This window comes from Podarcis tiliguerta (genome assembly GCF_965153285.1).
Source record: "Podarcis tiliguerta genome assembly, chromosome: 6".
Lineage (NCBI taxonomy): Eukaryota > Metazoa > Chordata > Lepidosauria > Squamata > Lacertidae > Podarcis > Podarcis tiliguerta.
Genome location: NC_139539.1, coordinates 49,291,313 through 49,310,560, shown reverse-complemented (window position 1 = coordinate 49,310,560; position 19,248 = coordinate 49,291,313). Strand labels below are relative to the sequence as shown.

At 46.9% G+C, this 19,248-nt stretch overlaps 1 protein-coding gene across 4 annotated transcripts in view; it reads left to right on the top strand.

Moving 5' to 3' along the window:
• Positions 1 to 19,248, top strand: part of SLC6A9 (solute carrier family 6 member 9) — a 54,375-nt gene that overhangs the window by 29,587 nt on the left and 5,540 nt on the right. For all 4 annotated transcript variants that reach the window (XM_083446096.1, XM_083446095.1, XM_083446097.1 and 1 more), the window contains 7 exons: positions 13,776 to 13,932; positions 14,765 to 14,896; positions 15,674 to 15,929; positions 16,929 to 17,061; positions 17,800 to 17,934; positions 18,106 to 18,209; positions 18,964 to 19,201. In XM_083446096.1, coding sequence (XP_083302222.1) covers positions 13,776 to 13,932; positions 14,765 to 14,896; positions 15,674 to 15,929; positions 16,929 to 17,061; positions 17,800 to 17,934; positions 18,106 to 18,209; positions 18,964 to 19,201 — 1,155 coding nt within the window. The remainder of the gene's footprint in view (positions 1 to 13,775; positions 13,933 to 14,764; positions 14,897 to 15,673; positions 15,930 to 16,928; positions 17,062 to 17,799; positions 17,935 to 18,105; positions 18,210 to 18,963; positions 19,202 to 19,248) is intronic.

Below are 19,248 nucleotides of genomic sequence, written 5' to 3'. Positions count from 1 at the left end.
GTTGTAGTCCAGCATCTGGAGAGCCACAAATTGCCTGTACATGGGCTAAACCTTGACTAAGTTAATCCCACCTACCCAAAATCCTGGATGGTCACAGTATGTGTTATCTTCTAACCTGACTTGTGGGGCTCTGATACTGCAGTCGATTTCCTTGCTGTCGCACTGAAGGTGATAGCTACCAGAGCTGATCTATCCCATTTAAAGGAAGTCTGAGGCCAGATGGATTGTGGTTGCAGCTTGTGTATGGCTTGGAGTGAGGAGAGTTGAGTGCTGCGTCCCCGGCTCACTCCTTTATGCCTCTTTTAAAACCTCAGTTTGCCTATTTATTTTTATCCTGCATTTGATGGGTTGATGCATAGATTTAATCAGGTCATATGTTTTACCCTCAGTTGCTTTCTGTAGCAATTTAAGGTTCAGCCTGGGTGCCAGATGGAGTCCAAACCGTTGTTATAGTCAGTGAAGCAGACAAATAATTTCCGTGATTAAAAAGAAGTTTGCTCATCAGTACATGAAGGGAGGGAGGGACATCACAATTGGTGACTTCTTTTGCAGCGTGGAGCAACATTTCCTTTCAAAGGTTTACCCAAAGTGAGATTTTTGATTTGATGAACTTGCTACAGATCACACAGGTGGTTCTGTAGCTGCTTTGGGGTCATGGGTTGCATAATGAATTCATCCTGCTCCCAGCTCAAAACTATGTTTGAATTGCGCTGGGCCAAATGCAATTCAATGTCACCTTGTAGAGCTGTGTGTGTATATAGAACTTGTGGTGGCATACGTCTTATTTTTGGGTGCACAACCTCAGTTCCTTATTCTTTTCTACCTGTTTTGGCTATTCTTGGCATGCTGGACAGTGCTACTTTTGACACAAGCCTTTGATTTGCTGCCTCTGTCCATTCAGCAGGCTCCCTTTAGTTCAACATCCATTAAACCATACAGTATTTTGAATTAAGAGGGTGGTAATATAAGCAAATAATGTATGGAGGAAATATATAGAATAGTGTTGAGGTAAGCTTACAGAGAAGCACCAGAGTGACAAGAATCAATCTTGAGGCAAGCTGAAAGCCTCATCACAGGGAGTGAATTTGAAGAGCAATTTAGGGGTGGCATATTTTCTCCAAAATATGCTGGCCCTGGACTCTAACTTTAAGAGCTCTAGCCCCTGTACTGGCAGGTGGGAAAGTGCCTCCAAGATGGCACCAAGGATACACATGGCAAGCAAAATTTTTTTTTTGTCATCCATCTAGGACAACCTTCCCCAATCTGTGGGCCTCTGGATGTTAGTAGACAATAATGCCCACTCTCCTGACCATGGGCCATTCTAGCTGAGGCTTATGGGAGTTATAGTCCCACACATCTGGAGGATAGCAAGCTGAGGAAGGCTGATTGATCTATGTAATCTTTTTTCCAAAGTGCCACCACCCTATAGCAATTCCAGAGAAGGATGAGGTGGAGAAAACATCCCACCTGGGAAAGCAGCTTGTCTCTTCCATACCCACAATTTATTGCCTAGCACCATTTTGGAAGTGCTGCTCCCTACGCCAAAAGGATTCAAGTTTGGGGGCAAATGAAATGAGACCCCCCCCCCCCCAGTGCTCATACTTGATATGTGTTGGAGAAGGAGAAAATCTATAGAATGATAGTGAATGCAGTCTAAAGGTTGTAGCAAAAGAAGGCAAAGAAAAGAAAATATCAGCCCTGTCTATCAAACACTGAATAATATTTAATTTGATGCTTGGATTCACTATTCTTAATGTTAACTTCTCACTGGCTTCATAATCCACTCTTTCAACATCTCCGGATTCAGGCATCTCCCTCCAATTAAATATACTTTCACATATTGTGTGAATAGCATCTATTATGTTATGTTATTTTATTATACTTACGGTATATCCCTCCTTTCTTCTATCTTGGGATGCAAGGAGGCATGCGTGTAGTTCTCAGGCAATCCAGCCACAAACCTGTTTAGCATCAGCCAAGTGGTGATCTCCTGTGCCTTCAGAACACACCTGGGTAGCAGCACCTCTGCTGGGTGTCCCATGTGACTTTTACTAAAATGTTTGGGCTTCAGACTGAAGCATAGAACCCTCAACAAGTTAAGAAAGGTCATCTCCCCTCTGTCCCATTGTATATTGAGTACAACACTGATTCAGTGCAATAAAGGTGCAGTATGTGAAGGTGATCATGGGAGCCCTTTGACCAGTAAGGCTGGGGGAATTGGGAAAAGCTTTTCTGGTAATATCTGCTGCTTTCTCTTTTCCTCCTGACTTCCACTAGAATATTTAGAAACACACACGTTATGCAGCTCCTAGCCTAGGATGAACATTCTGTGCCCAGTATCTACCCACTGGCACTCCAAAATGATCTTCCCTGTTCCCTTTGGTACTGAGGGCATCATGTTGTGAACAGTTTGACTCCAGCATGCTCTAGGCTTCTTGCTGTTGATATAAGCTGAGCAGCTAGTTGTCTTCTTGCCTGCACTGCCCCGGAGTTGGAGGCTTTGTGGGGTAATGAGTGGGGGTCAGGTGAGGCTCCAGTTGACTCAAGCAATGAGTGAGCTGGGATCAAAAGAGGGATTTCCCTTGGCTCCTAGCTAAGCCTTCCTTGCCACCTGGCTTCTAGCCCAGACCTGCTTCTCTTCCTTCACCACCGCAAGGGCAGCATGTCCCTTGGGAACCACTTGCCGGAAGGGGCTGTGCAGCTGACAGGAGCTTCTCTAGCATAAATCCTGTTGCCTGATTGAAGCCTCCTTCTGGAAGCAGCCCAGTGGCCTTACAAGCTCAGCCATGAGGCCCACCAGTTGAGCCAACAGGTGAATTAGCATAAGAAAGGTAGCTCTTGCCAGGGAGTCCTGATGGATGAGCATGAGGTGGTATAAGAACTTCCTTCCCCTTCTCATGCCTATGAAATCCTGCTGTGTCTCTAGGAGAAACCATGGGTGACTCTCTGATCTGTGTCATCACTTGGGTCAAATTCAGTATGTATTTGTACCACATTTGCTATGCAACTGAGGGCTCGTCTACACTTCCGCACTTCCGCTTGCCCCAAGCCTGGAAAACATGGGTCTGAGTGGTTTTGCCTATGCCCCACAACTTCCTGAAAGCCTGCTGTTTAGTGCTAAATCAGAGCAAATGTCAATCTGGACAAAAACCCAACTGACGTTTGCTCCAATTCAGCAGTAAAGATTGGGTTTCCCCGAGGGCAAGCAGTAGGGCATGTGGAAGTGTGAATGAGTCCTGACTTGATGGGTGCAGGCAGGAGGATGCAAAATCATGCATATATGTGAATATAGATGCTTTTTCTTGAATTCACCAGCATTGTAAGTAAAAAGTGAAGTTTGTGGTACTTTCCCCTTTTGTGCTTTGTTAGAGTTAGAAGGGAGAGAAGCAGGTTAATGGCATCCATGGAGATTCAGGGTAAATGGCTCTCCTAGTTCTGCCACCTCAAACTATTGCTCAGGATCAGTTCCAACATGGCTCCGGCCGAATATGAAAACATTTGCAGCATTTGCTTTTGTCCATTGAGGCATTGGTATTTCCGCCGCAATAGTCACAAATAGTGAGGAAAGGTATAGTACCGCACTCATATGGGGATAGTGGCACCAGGAAGAATCTATATTCAGGAGCACACCAGGGATAAAGAGCCTTCCTGGGGAGGTGAACATTTAAAAATGCATTTCCCCCCTCAAGTAACCACAACATTTCAGTAATGGGAGAGAGGCAAGCTAAATGTCTGGAGAATGGTGACTGTTTGCACCCACTTCTAGTGCACTGCCTATGTGTGGGGAGGAAATCCAGACTTAAGAAACAGCATTTAAGGAGGGCTCACAATTCTGCCAGAGGGAGAATTTGGTAGAAACCTGTGCTTCCACAGCAGACCAAGAACTTGATAGCTTTCATCACGATTGTCTGGCACGTAAGATGAACTTTGTCATACATTTATACCTGCACAAAGGCATCTTGCACCAATGTAGTGTGATGAAATAGCTGCACCATGTCAGTACAGGAGGCCCCTGTGCATGCATACTGAAACCAAGGACATCACAGAGCTTTAAAGAGAAATTGCAGTGTGAAACCACTGAATTCATCAAGAGGTTCAGTGCTATAATTTGTTGACTGAATTGGAAATTTGGGACATTGTTTATTTGTTTATCACACTCTGCGTGCTACCTAGCTTACAAATGTCACGGTTTCTGCATTATCAGCAACAACTGTTTTGTAAATTACCACTGTTAATTACACAATTTATTACTACCTCTGGCATCAGCATTTGCAATTCTTCAACCCCCCCCCCAATAACCATGTGAAGATATACTTGCAACTTTATGTACTTGATGAAATCAACTGTAGTCCACAAACGTTTATGCTGTAATTCTCTTTATTAATTTGTTGTCCTTTAAGATGCCACAAGACCCTTTTGTTGTTGTTGCAATAGACTAAGACAGATACCACTCTAGAACTGCCAAGTACAAAGCCAGAACAGAAGCTTGGAATCATAAACTGATAATGAAAGTGTGTGTGTCTGCCTACCAGCTTGTTTTAGACTTTTCATTTTTATCCCACTTATGGACTTTAATTCAGTACTACTTAAGTTATTAAACTGGTGGCATCTGAACCATGATGTCCAAACTGAGAAACTGCGGTTTGAATGATCCCTACAAACCAGGATAGCAGTCCATGGTTTGTTATCCCGCTTGATAGGGATCACTCAAATGATCATTTCCTAGTTCATATATTGTTGGAAACTCATTCAGGAAACAAGGAAATGTTGAATTAAGGAAGAAAAAAGGGAAGAGGCAGGAGTCTGTGTTCTCATAGCTTATTCTTTGGTTTGTTGGACCAGGGTTGTTGTTCTAGCTGCTATTTTTTAATTTATGAATCACTTTCTTATGTCTGATCCAAGCCAACAAATGGAATCTTCCTCCACAAGTATAGAAAGGTGTGTGGAACTTTCCCCCTAGAAGCTGGTGTAGCTGTTCCTTCCCCTATTGGGTTAACCTCTTGCTGCCCCTAGGAATACCCAGCAACTCATTCTTCCCCAGGGTCCCATGCATGGTTCTTCTCCTATTCTGCCCCCCTCCAGGAGGTTCTTATTTCCTTGGATCTGGAGGATGAATGAGCTGCTGGATGCTTCCTGAGGAGACTTGGCAGGCCTTGGATGGGAGTGCGTGAGCAGGCTGTATTGCTGCATGCCCTGGCAATGTGACAAGAGCCTGTTACAGGGGAGTCCTGCTGGCAAAATGGGGAAAAACAAAATAATGTTAAAAAACAAAATAAAATAACCATGGAGAAACAGTGCTCTTCTATACAGTAACTGCCAGCCCTTGTTTCTGGAAAGTTCTGTATAAAAGTATTCATGTAAGTGACTTTACACATATGTATAGAAAGAATGTCAAACAGAATAATTAACTTCACTATTGAAAGCTGCATGACCATATATGCTCCTAGGTAGTAGTATAAAACTGAGGCAGAATTTAGTATAAAATATATAGAATTTCATTGACTTTCATCTGTTTAGTATATATACTTGCTGAGTAAATACATGAATTAGAAAGCTGGAAACTTTATTTAAAGCACTGATTTAAATCAGCCCTTGTTCTTGGAGGATATCATTATAAATCTTCCCAAGCAGTGAAACATTCTGTCTGTATGCAACAGGTAAAATTGCTGCCACCAATACATGATTTGGCCCGACCCGCCAAATACCTGTTTTCTTGCCAAGACAGTTGTCCTTCATGAAAAGTCAACTGATTTCATTTCTGACCCACTGTGGGAGCTAATTCACATGTCTTCCTCTAATAAGGAAATGTGTGGCCCATTCCTGCCCTGCTATAGCCACTTCTTGTCTTGGCTGCCCAAAAATGGCAGGGTTGGTAGCTTCTTGCAGTAGCTGACAGAAAGGCAATGGTAACGGAGGATTAGCCTCGGTACTCACCTCCCCCTAAGAAGTAGTAACAGAAGCAGTGGAGGACCAATTCCCTGCATTTCCTCCTCAGGGAGGTGAAATGAACTGGTCCAAAGTTTGCAAAGAGTGGCTTGATCCTAACATGCTAAGAAGCAGCAGTGTATGCTGGGAGTTGCCCAAGTCAATGGGCTACTTCCATGAGTTTCACTCCAGCCTTCTCTTTGAGTTCCTGTTGGGAGTTCTCTGCCCAACAGACCACCACGTGGCCAAAGTGAACTGAGCTCCCATTAATTAAGCAGAACAGAAGCCTCATTAGCGTTCGCTTTGCAATTCAAGTTGGATTAGGCTACTCAGAGTGAGCAGCATGCTTTAAGGAGTCAGCCATGGAGGATCTGACCTGCAGCCAACTATAGTGCTGCCCTTACTCTTGAGATGCTGCTCCTTTGGCCATGGAAAACTGTGTACCAGCTAGGACAGCTGAACTGGTAGGACGAACTATGATCATTTTTCTTCACAGCCTAATGGTGTAGAGTCATTCTTTAATGTCAAGCTGGCACAAGTAGAATATAAAGGATAGAGGCAGTTGTGTTGTGTGATATCCTGGAGCTTCATGTTACAGTACTAGAACATCATAAACTGCCACCCTATTCAGACACACACACCCCGGGGGGGGGGGGGGGAGAACACTTCAACCACCCAGATCACTGTTACTGACCTTCTTGAGCAAAGGAACTTCAGAGGGAGCGTGAAACTGCTGAACTGTAATGTATGAAAAGTTCAGTTCTCTCACCTGTGCCAGAATCGAGCAACAGTAGGTCATCTTACCACATTGTTATTTAGTTTACTAATTATTAGTGAGAGGTTTTGTGTGTTGGCCATACACACCAATTTGTGTAGCGATTTGACAAAGCTTTAGTGTAAAAAAAACAATGTATTCGTGGTATATTTATTTCTGGGCAGTTGTGAACAGTAGTCAACTTTTGTTCTTGGCTTTACATTTTTGGTTTATTTCATGGTAACAAATCAGAACTCCGCTTCCAACAGCATTATTGTGGCATGCAGACACAGCTGATAAACATACATGCACTGAGAGGGAGACCCCCACCACCACAGCAAATGCAGGATAACACTTCATGCGTCTGATAAAGTGGACTCTATTCTACAGGTCTTTGAGATGCCGCAATATTCTTGCTGTTTTTGCTGCAACAGCCTGACACAGCTACCGCACCGTTATGACTCCTTATGGGGAAGGCTACCAGGCTGTGTATCCAATTCCTTGCAAAGTGCTGTGTAGCCAGGCTGGCAACCCCATTAACTGCGCCAGCGAACGTGCCACGCGGTCACATGTGGCTGCCGCCTGAACATCTCGTCCCGAGCCCATGCTCAGGGAACATGAATGGCCGCAAGCGCCCGGCAAGGACTCGATCAATGCAGAAGGAATGGGGGGCAGAGCGGGAGGGGAGCTGGGAACGCACTCGTTGCTTGATTTACAGCATCTGGACTCCCTGCTTCCGCGGGTGAGAGAAAGGGAGGGGGTGCTAGCACTTCCTCTCTCTGCCCCAGATTCCCTGCTGTGCCCTGGTGAAAGGCCTATTGGTCTAAGTGGAAAAGCACTGAGGAGCCTCTGCTGTCCATTGTGTCACACATCTTACAAAGCCAAAGAAAGAAGCTTCCTTCAGGTGGGTACAGACCCAAAACCTGAAACTTGCCACTAAAGCCAGGAGCGGAATAACCTGTTATTACTCCAAAATCCTCAGATTGTCTTTGTGGGGACTTTTTGAGATAAAATTACACATACGCCATCATCCAAGTGGGCTGGAGCTGCTAGCCCAGGTCTGATATGGTGAGATACCTGTCTTTTTATCAGAATCCACTGAATGAACACTTAATTCTTCCGACACACTCCACTGCTGACCTGGAAGCTGCTTCTCTTCAACATGGAAATGTTAAAGAGAGATGTTAGCAGCTGAAAGGACTGAATCAGAACTTATTAAGAAGTTTTCTTGTATCCGTTTGGGCATAAATAGACTCAGTGGTTCCTGTCCCAGTACAGTTTGCTAATTAACAATGCTAGGATGGTTGTATTTTTACTAGTTTACTGCTGTTGTGCATGCTGCTGCTCTTCCCATCCCCATTTAAGTTCAATTCAGTCTTTGCATGTACTTTTTGCATTTTATTGCCATTCCACTCCACTGGTTGTCCTTTTTCTTCTTCTTTTTGCTACGCACAGTGTGAGTGTGTGGTGTATTTACAGTACCAAATGAGGATAATAGTGTCGTAATAAATTGGTTCAGTCTTTAAGATGCCACAAGGCACTTTGTTGGTTTTGCTGCAACAGATTAACAGAACTGCCCCTCCAGAAGCTGCATTTATGCAGTAACAGCTTGACTGTATCTGGAGGGAGAAGGCTGTTTGGTTAAGAGTAGCCACCCATATTAAAGACCCCATGCGGCAGGGCTGGTTTAGCCTTCAGCCAAAAGGCACCAAGGGAAAGTTGCTGGCAATGCTCAGGCCATCAACCTTACCCCTCTGTAAACAAACCCTGCAAGGTTATTTGCACATACTTAGATGTATGTATACACATGTATATGTGCAGGTATGTAACAGTTACACACATACTTTTCTGTAAACAAGCATGCAGAGAAACCTTGGGACAAATATGCATAAATACATGTATCTCACTGCTAGTCTTGGAATGCTCTGGGGCTCTGTTCATATTCTGTTTCTCATTTCAGAATTGATGGAGGAGAGGCAACATCTGTTAAAGGTCATATTGTGCCACAGCTCTTCAAAAGTGCCAGATTCTCTTCCCCTAAAAGACAAACATCCCCCATAAGAGCAGCCCTTGGAACTGCTGGGTCAAACGTTGCCATGATGCAGGATTGTCTCTAGGCCTGACTCCCTTGTCTTGCAATTATGGTTGGGGTGCATTCTGGGTGTGCAAAGTGTTTGCTGACTTCCCCTCTTTGCATTTGCCCCTCCAAGACTCCACTTATCGCGGGGAAATGACTTCAAGCCTCCCATGTGTCGAGGGTGGATGTGAAGAATACAGAGAAAGATTGGGATAAGGATATTAGGATGTGGTATTACTCCCTGCTTGCCACTGGCAAATGTATACCTTTGGCTTGTACCATACTTGCAAAACACCCCCCTAAGGATAATGGGAAGTGTAGTTTGCCCCTCATAGAGCTACACTTCACAGTACCCTTAACCAACTACAGCTCCCAGGATTCTTTTGGGGTGTGCGTGCTATAAAAGTATTGCGTGTGCGGTCTTTTCTTTGGAGGGTTGTGTGCAGGGTCTCCCTGTCCCTTGCAGAACATGGAGATCCTTGGAGGTGATCCTTTAGGTTGCCGCCGAGTCCCCATGATGCCACAATCCCCACTCCGGCTTCCATGGCCAGGGCTCACAGCAGAGGTCACTTCTAGCAGGCGTGGCTCTCCCGTACCCTGCCAGTCCCCCCAGTTAGCGCAGCAGATGGCTCCTTGGCAGCTCTGTGCCAGAGCGGCTGCTGGCTCTAATTGAATGACACGGTTAGGTGCACAACTCGCCGGCTGCCAGCCCCCTCCCATCCCAGTGGCAGGAGGCAAAGCTGAAACGACGGCTTCCATTTGCTGAGTGCTCACAGCAATTGTTTGCGATCAGCGGGCAGCCACGTGCGCCTACGTGGAGTGTGCTGCGTGCACCAGGGGGAGAGCAAAGGAGGTGCATCGAGGCTCCTGCGAAATGCTCCTGCTGGCAGCCTGTTCATCTCCGAGCTCCCGAGAAGTAGTGGGGCTCAGGGAGCAACATCCTCCCCAGCAAAGCATCCTGGAACATGGGGCGGGGGCAGGCTGCTGTTGGATCCCCAGCCATGAACAGGAGGGCCCACAGAGGCCAAATGCTCCTTTCCTAAGACACCCACTTTTTCTTTACGATACCCTCTTTTCTCTCTTCCTGTAGTAAAGCTGACCTATCTCATAAGCACTCAAGTGCAGCACCCTCTTCCTAACACACCAGCAACTGGAGGGATCATTGGCTAGGTGTGAGGTGCAAACCACAGGAGCCAATGTGAGTTTCTCAGAAGATAAAAGGAAATGCTTTAGACCCTCATGAGAAGCAGCAGCATTGGGTTGGGGAGGTTTAAACCCAGGGTTGGGGAAACTTGTGGCTGAACTACAAACCCCAGCGTCCCTGGTTGAGGATGGTGGGAATTGCGGCCCTGCAGTGTCTGGAGGGCCACAAGTTTCCCTGCCCCTGATTTAACCAGTCAAGATGCAAAAGCTGCTAGCACAGGGCTGATCATCCATCCGTATAACCAAGGGATTCTAGGATGCGCCAGCTGCATCGCCTTGCTCCCAATCTTCGCTTATTGACAGATCACTCCTTCAACTGGAACAGCTCTGTCATGGTTTATTTAGTTGCTTATGAATAATAGGTGAAATATATTGGCATTTGGAATGAGATTATACAGAATATGGTAGATTATTAATAACCATATATGTATTTGGACAATAATAGTACTGATAAATCTATATAATAATGTATGGTAGTGTAGCTGATTATATTTAGTGCATCCTATGTCTTTTCTTATGTTTTAATTTTTTGCTTTTTGATTTGTACTTCTCTCTCTCCCTTCTCTTTTATCACTTTATTTTCTCTGTAACTGAAATTTTCTTAACAAGATGTTAATAATTTTACAAGTGGCAGTTGACAGAGGAGAGTCTTTGCAAATTGCTGACCCAACTTACTTCAAATTTTGATTTACCCCTGAAGTACGTAGGCAAGCGAGCTAACGATCACTTAAGTCTCATGCAGGAGAACTGAATCCAGAAGCATCTTCAGGTGATGTCCCATCTCTCAGTAGGAGGAGGGGGCAAGGTACAGGCAGTAGCCGCCAGAGAAATATTGCTGCAGAGCACGGTCAGATGTGCCCCATCCGCTCTAAGGGAAGAGAAGCCAGGCTTTGTTGTTGACACAGCACATCTCCCGTTCCTTTGATCTGAAGGCTGCCATTGTTATCCTTGGGCAGTACAGGGAACTGGTGGTGCCAGGATGGAGCTAGATGCACAAAAGCTCCATTTTTGTCCTGCGGAAAGCGGCTACGCTTGATGACAGCATCCTGTCCTGTGTGGTGCTTGGGCTTCTTCTGTGTGGGGCTGAGTGCTTCCAGCCACTTGGAAGTCGTACTGTTCTAAAGGTAGCTCAGACCTTGGCTCTGTCAACGCTGCGGCAAGTAGCCTCTGTTCCTCCCCCTGCCCCTTAGGGGATAGAGAAATTGGGGGCATGTCTAAGGCTTGGGCTAGCATTGGACACATTCGGGAGGGGAACTCTAGGGTGACGGGCCAAGATTGTTTGGTACCATTAATTTTCTCTGACAAACCTTAAAGGACTCTGTATGATTAAGGAGGACTGAGGCTCCCTCTCCTGGTGATGTCCTTTTACTACAGCCAATAACCAGCCTTCCTGAGCTGTCACAGATAGACACACCGTGGGCACTTCCTTCCAGATGACCTGTTTACTAAGCATTCGCCCTGATTTGTTTGCAGAGAGATAACATTGGCTATTTAATGACCATTGGTTCGGAATTGTTTTTGGGGAGATTAGATGACATTGCAAGTGTTTCTTTACCCGCCCTTCACTCTCTAGTGCATTCTCCCCACCAGTTTCCAGTCTTACAGGGAAGAAGCTGGCTTGCCACGCAAGTTATAACTGTGCAACCCAAATTTGCTGGTGCACATGTTGTTTTTGGCCCCAGATGGGGGCGGGGGTGGAACGGGCTTACATGTGACTGCTGACATGCGCAATGACCCGGAACACAATCCCCATGCAAAAGGGGAGTTGCCTGTAGTCCGTGTACCATTATATGTTCTTAATAGAACAGCTCTCATTTCCCCACTTTTATTGTGAGTACAAAAGGGAGTTAACATCTATAAAAAGGTCATTTAGTGATGCCATGTAAACATCCATAGACTGTACGCTCAATGGGCATATTCTGAATTAGCTACCAAGAGCCAAAGAGAGGATCCAGTTTTCCTCCTCACATTGCCAGGAACAAGCATGAGTATACAGTGGTACCTCGGGTTACAGATGCTTCAGGCTACAGAAGCTTCAGGTTACAGACTTTGCTAACCCAGAAATAGTACCTCGGGTTAAGAACTTTGCTTCAGGATGAGAACAGAAATTGCACAGCGGCCGCATGGTGGTAGCAGGAGGCCCCATTAGCTAAAGTGGTACCTCAGGTTAAGAACGGTTTCAGGTTAAGAACAGACCTCCAGAACGAATTAAGTTCTTAACCAGGGGTACCACTGTATTTCTGTTCCTTCTTCACACAAAACATAGTTAACATTGGGGATTCCCTGTCATAGGATACAGTAATGGTCAATGGCTTATAGGGCTTTGTCAAGGGCTATAAATAATTTCAAGATGCGAAGTCTCAACAGCAGTTGGTCACAGTGGCTTAAATCAGTGGTTTCTAACCAGTGTGCTGTTGCACCCAGGGGTGCCTTGAATGATGGTCAGGGGTGCCGCAGGCAACACTGGGCTCTGTCTCTCTTTCCTTCCCTCCCTCCTCTGATGCCCTCTCACATCTACCTCCCAAAGGCTTGCATAGCTGTTTGTTGAAGCCCTGGCTACAAGCTCCCCAGGCAACTGGTGCCTGTGGGGCTGGCCAGGAGGTGTCGGTTGCCAGGAGCTGAGGCAGCCTCGGAGTAAGCAAGCAAGTGGATGAGGGAGCCCAGCCAGCCAGTCCGCCAGCCCTTGCTGTTGGGAATGGCAGATAATTGGGAGGCCCAGCAAGCAGGCAGGTGCTGCGCTGGCCTTTCTTGTCCTTGCTGTTTCCAAGGTTTGCCTGGGAGCCGAGTGCCCTGTGCTGAAAGGGAGCCTATCTGCCATGTAGGCCCGGTGGCTCCCGCTGCTGCCACTGCTGCCTCCCAGTGTAAGGTGCTGCCTGGAGGACTCCCAAGGAGAGGGCAGCAGAGAGGAGGCTGAGGGAACACTCCACAAAGGGGGGTGTTCGAAAAAGGGTGCGAGGCTGCCAGCTCTGCAAGCAAGGGGTGACATAACTGGGCTCCTGAGCCCCACAGCGGTGCCGAAGAAAGAACGTAGTTGGTCAAGGGAGCCATGGACTCAAGAAGGTTGAAAACCTCTGGCTTAAATGAAACCTCCACATGGAGAGTTCATTCATGAAGTAATAACATAAATCATTCCAATAAATCTGTAAATATCAGGTGCCAGGGACAAAACAACAGGTATCTTCACAAAGCTTGTGGGCTTCCCAAAGCAATTGTGCTGGCCACTGATGGAAGCAGTATGCTGGGTTAGGTGGGGCTTGGTGTGGTCCAGCAGGGCTTTTCTGATGCCCTGATGGGCTTAGCTTCCCTGCCAGTGTGTAAAGGGATCTGCTTGCCTTTCCTGTGGCCTCTTGTGCTCCATCAGTAGGCAGGCAGAGGGAACAGGCACAGAGGCTCCTTTGTGCTGACTCCTCTTATGCCTGCTTTGTATGGGCTGCAGCTGCCAGCTTCCCTACAGCCTGACCCAGGATTATTCATCTGGGCAGGCAGGGGGTAGCAGCCCCCTTAGCATAATCAAACTCTCCGCCCCCTGCCTGCTTTGCCTCCAGCTGGGGAAGGGGAGTGACTTTAAACCACCAGCAGCGCAAGCATCCAAAGTTGCAGAAGGGTGTGTGTGTGTGTGTGTGTGTGTGTCCGTGTGTGTCCATATGACTTGTTTTGTTATCTGCCTGTTGCCCTTTCTAAAGCCCCTCTTTTTGTGGGAAGACCTTACAGGACCGACAATAGGGGAGATCCAGAAGGAAGGAACAGGATAACTTACCTCTGCCCACCCTCTTGCCATTCCCCTACCTGCAATAACTGACTGTCCTCTTCTGGCAGAATGGTGCTGTGCCTGGCGAGACGCCTAAGCGAGACGAGAACCTCAAGCGTGGCAACTGGGGCAACCAGATCGAGTTTGTTCTCACGAGCGTTGGCTACGCTGTTGGGCTTGGCAATGTATGGCGCTTCCCTTACCTCTGCTATCGCAATGGAGGAGGTGAGTATTGGTCGGCGAAGGGTGCATGCAGCACAAGAGAGATAGGACCCGCTCTGCATTGCATTTGCTGACAGTCCTGGCCCTGACACTGTCTGGGGCTAGAGCGTGTGCAGCGTTGCAAATAGCAGGGTAGGACTGATTCCCTGCCCCCAGCCGGCACTAAACCCAGTGCTCTGGCATAGCACTGGTGTGTGTGTTTGTGTGTGGTGGGAATTGCAGTGCTGTGTCCTGCTAGTTCCGGGATGCAACTTTGTCCCCACAGATGAAGGTGTATCCTAGGAGCTTCATACACAACTATCTGGTGAGTATAGGGCTCCTCCTGCAGGAGAGGACTGGGATTCTGTGCCACACTCTGGGCAGCTTTCTCCCCACCCAGAATATGACACTTGGGGGGAAATCTCTGCATTTCTTAAGGGTTTTGAAGCTCCTTTTCCACTGGCTTGAAGCACAGGAATTTGCCTTGTACTAAGTCAGACTATTTGTCCATCTAGCCCAGTGTGCCAGGTAGAAGAGGTCTTTCCGCGGTGTGATGTAGTGGTTCAGAGCCTCAGACTAGGACATGGGGAAACCAGGGCTCAAATCACCACTTGACCATGAAGCTCCCTGAGTGACCTTAGGCCAGTCACTGCCTCTGAGCCTAACCTACCTCACCGGGGGAGGGGGGCGTTAAACGAGGGAAAAGTGGGATGTAAGTACAACAAATGAATATGACATCCCATCTTGAGCTTTTTCATCTTGGGATGCTGGAGATGGACCTTTCTGCCTACAAAGCATGGACTCTATTCCTGAGCTATGGTTCCTCTCCGGTGCTCATTTCCTCTTCTGTCTCCAGGTGCTTTCATGTTCCCCTACTTCATCATGTTGGTGTTCTGCGGGATCCCCCTCTTCTTCATGGAGCTCTCGTTCGGACAGTTTGCTAGCCAGGGCTGCCTTGGTGTCTGGAGGATTAGCCCCATGTTCAAAGGTGAGAGGCAGCACATCCAGTGCATACATTCTGTCCGGTTATTGTGCTACAAACACATTTGCAGTCTGCATCCTCTGCTCCCCATGTGTGGGTAGAGACTTGTGCACACATGAAATGCAGGCTCCTGCACAACAACTTTACTTTGTTGGTAAAAGGCCTGATTGAAGGACAACTGGCAACCAAATCCGTACAGTATTTGCATTTCAACTGGAGTTGCTAGGAGCAAAATCAATTTAAGACAGATAATCAGTATTTTGAGGCAGTGGACCTTTGGCATCTCTGGGCAGGATTAGTTCAAAAGCAAAATTCAGAACATGTAATACTGCACATGTAATATCACTTCCTTTTCATCATGCTTAGTCTCACCTGTTGTAAGCGCAGGAGACCATGCAGGGTGTGATTCAGCACCTGTGCAGCCAGTGTGCTCCCTCCACCTGCATCCCACGTGCCTTGTTGCAGTTGTGCCTTTGCTGTTAGTGAACCAGGGAGGGCAGGCAACAGCATAATGTGTGAAATGGGTGGGCAGGCATGCAGGCCTGAGTGCTGACTAGGCAGAAAGCTGAGATCTTGGTACGTTAAATAATAAATCAACAAATTGCATAACCAGGCCCAAATTGTGCTGCAGTTTGTCTGCCTGTGCCTTATATCCACAGCCTCGGTGTATGTGTGTCCATACTTGCACAGGCCATATACTTTATTTGGCTGCAAACTCCCATTCCTAGATGCCTTAGAGCTCTCCCCCTTGCAACTTGTGCTCACGCTTTGCTTTCCCTCCAGGTGTTGGGTATGGTATGATGGTTGTGTCCAGCTACATTGGAATCTACTACAACGTTGTGATCTGCATCGCCTTCTATTATTTCTTCTCATCAATGACACGGGTGCTACCCTGGACGTACTGCGGCAACTACTGGAACACACCTGATTGCGCTGGTGTGTTGGACGTTACCAATGGCTCAGCTGGGTCATCGCTCAACTTCACACAACTCTTTAACCAGACGGCTAAGCGCACAAGCCCCAGTGAGGAATACTGGAGGTGATGATGATGGAGAGGGGCAAATGGGTGTGGGATGAAGAGGGAACCAGCTTGTCAGTCGGGAACTGAGGGCCTGCCTCACAAGAGGACAAGCTGACCACCATGGACACATCTTAGTTCAAATATGCCAGATGGAGATCATGACCTTATTTTTACCTTCCCTAAGTTGTTAAGGATGTTACCAAAACCCTCCAGACCTGGGATCACTGGGTGTCTCTAAAGGAGGCTGCATATTGGAGAGATGTTGCCCCAATAGGGACCGAGCACAGAAGTTTTGAATGCAGCTGTCCTGAAAGTTTCATGGGTCATCAGAATGAATGTGGGGAAACCTCTTGTCATAAATGATGGGAGAGTGTCTAAGGATTTGCAGCCAGAGGCAAGCACATCTGGATAATTAGAAGGCAGGCTCTTTATTGCTGAGCCAAGGGATGGAGATAGTAGGTGTGACTATGACCCTGCAGCATTTTCACTTTAAAAGTTCAAAACCATCCTGTGTATTTTGCCTCTTAAATTACAAGATTGGAACAGAATATATGTTGAGGATTATTTTTATATTCATCTTCTGATTGACCTCAGCTGCAGTCGGGCCCTGAAATGTTTCTTATATTGTGAGGAGGGTTATAAATGGACTGTTCCCATAGGAATCTGAGAGATGCTTGTGATATTTTTTTTCTTTTTGTAAGTCTCATGATGCAAGTGGTTTAGAAATAACCAAAACCTTGAGGCTAGTGCTAAATTGTGTGCATTCACTCGCTGGCTTGCTTACTTATGCACAGGTTCCTATCTCCCATTTTCAACTGTTTGATCAAAGCAGCTAATGTCATAAGGCCATTACGCCAGCATTTAACATAATAGGCTGTCACTCCTGGCAATGTCAGCGGCCCTAATGTCTGGGGTTGGACCTTTGGGTGGGGGCAGGTTCGGCAGGTGTAGATTGGTTGGGGTGTGTTTTCTGGAGCACATATGAACTCTGGTTTGTGCTGCTGTCTTCTACCCCAGGCGGTATGTGCTGAAGCTGTCGGATGACATTGGGAACCTGGGCGAAGTACGGCTCCCTCTTCTGGGTTGTCTGGGTGTCTCTTGGGTCGTCGTCTTCCTCTGCCTCATCAAGGGTGTCAAGTCCTCAGGAAAAGCAAGTAGTGTTCCTTCTCTTCTAACTTCTCCATGGAAACCCAAAGCACAATGACCTCTCTGGGCCTCCAACATGGCCTACCCAATGCCTGTGAACAGACTACCCCTCCTCTCTTATCCAGGCCTAACGAGTTGCTTGTGAGAAACGTTTACTTCAGAACTGCCCTTCTAGATCCTTAGGAAGAGGCTGAGCTGTGTGCCCAGTGCTTAGACATTGACTAAGCAGAAGACACGGATTCATGATATAGGCAGAAAAATCATACTGCCTAACAGACTGTTGGTACTAAAGCAGTGTTCCTCAGACTTGGGTCTCCAGCTGCTGTTGGCCTACAACTCCCACCATCCCTAGCTAGCAGGACCAGTGGTCTGAGATGATGGGAACTGTAGTCCAACAACAGCTGGAGATGCAAGTTTGAGAAACGTACTAAAGAAACATTCAACAATAGCAGTAGCAACAGTGGCAAGTTTTCCTTAAGAGCAGGACGGGGAATAAAAGTTAAGTTGCAAGCCTGTTGCGACTGACACAGTGATGAAACTAAGTTTTCAGGGGAAGAGGACATCTTTGTCCAGTTGCTGGAAACCATAGGCAGATAGAGTGCTCTTGTGCTCAGGCCTGCTTGAAGGTTTCCCACAAGCATCTGAGTGGCCACAGTGACAACAGAACACTGGACAGGATGCCATTGGCCTGATCCAGCTGACTCTTCTAATGTTCTCGTCCAACTTTCCTTTTGACTCCCAGGTTGTGTATTTCACGGCAACCTTCCCGTACGTGGTGCTGACAATCTTATTTGTGCGGGGGATAACCCTTGAAGGAGCCGTTACCGGGATCATGTACTATCTGACACCGCAGTGGGACAAAATTCTTGATGCAAAGGTACTTGTGTGGAATGCCTGATAGGCTTGAGCTGTTGCCCCCGGGACATGATCTCTGGGATTTCATGATCACACCACCTCTTCCCCTCCCCTCCTTACCATAGGAGTTGGGGGGCTTGTGTAAACTAAGCAAGGAGCTGTGCTGGTAATGCCTTTTTCTTGTCTTTGGTAGGTATGGGGAGATGCGGCTTCCCAGATCTTCTATTCATTGGGCTGTGCCTGGGGTGGACTTATCACCATGGCATCGTATAACAAATTCCACAACAACTGCTACAGGTAAGATTCATTCTATAAGCAATCCAGAAAGGATGCTGAAACTATTTGTTGGCGTGGCATAGTCCTTGTCTCTGGAAGGGGTCTATAGGGAGGTGCAGGAACCACAGTGGATCTATGGCTACTACCCCTTCCATTTTGAGGTGCTCAATTTTAGATGCTGCCCATTTTCAGGTTGTTCCATGAAACCATGAAGTCTAGGGGCTTGATTTCTTCACCAGAGCCTTAACAAAACATATAGGACAAGGTGGCTAACCTGTGGCCCTCAGAAGCTGTTGACCACCAGCTCCCATCAGCCCCAGCCAGCCTGGCCAATGGTCAGGGATGATGTATTCCAAGGGCCACAGATTAGCTACCCCTAATATAGGGCATGTGTTCAGAATTAAACACGGTGGACTAGTTACCTCATACATATGTCAGCCATACTTTGTTAAGGGAAGTAAGAGGTGATTTCCCCTACTCCTTTTAAAATTTCAATTTTGTGTCTTACGCTTTTTTGTTCCTCCAAAAATCAGAGCTGCTTACTTGGGGCTCTACAGAGGGTCTCTGGTGATATTGTTGAGAGTTAGAAGTGCTTTAGCTTTAGAGAATGCAAAGTACATGAGATACATTGAAACCATTCGCTTGACCTTTTCCTCCTTCATTCAGTGATTTTTTCATGGCTGAAATAATCTCTCCTTCTCTCCACCTCCAAGGCTCATTCTTTGACCCTTTCCCTGGTGTCTCATAATGTGACATGTCCTCCCACTTCCAACAGAGACAGCATCATCATCAGCATCACCAACTGCGCCACAAGTGTCTATGCAGGTTTCGTCATCTTCTCCATCCTTGGCTTCATGGCCAATCATCTAGGTGTGGATGTTTCCAAGGTGGCTGACCATGGTCCTGGCTTGGCCTTCGTGGCATATCCAGAGGCACTGACACTACTTCCTATCTCGCCCCTTTGGTCTGTTCTCTTCTTCTTCATGCTCATCCTGCTGGGGCTGGGAACACAGGTAATCATGGAAATCGACCCATCAGATATTGTGGAGTGGGAAAGAGG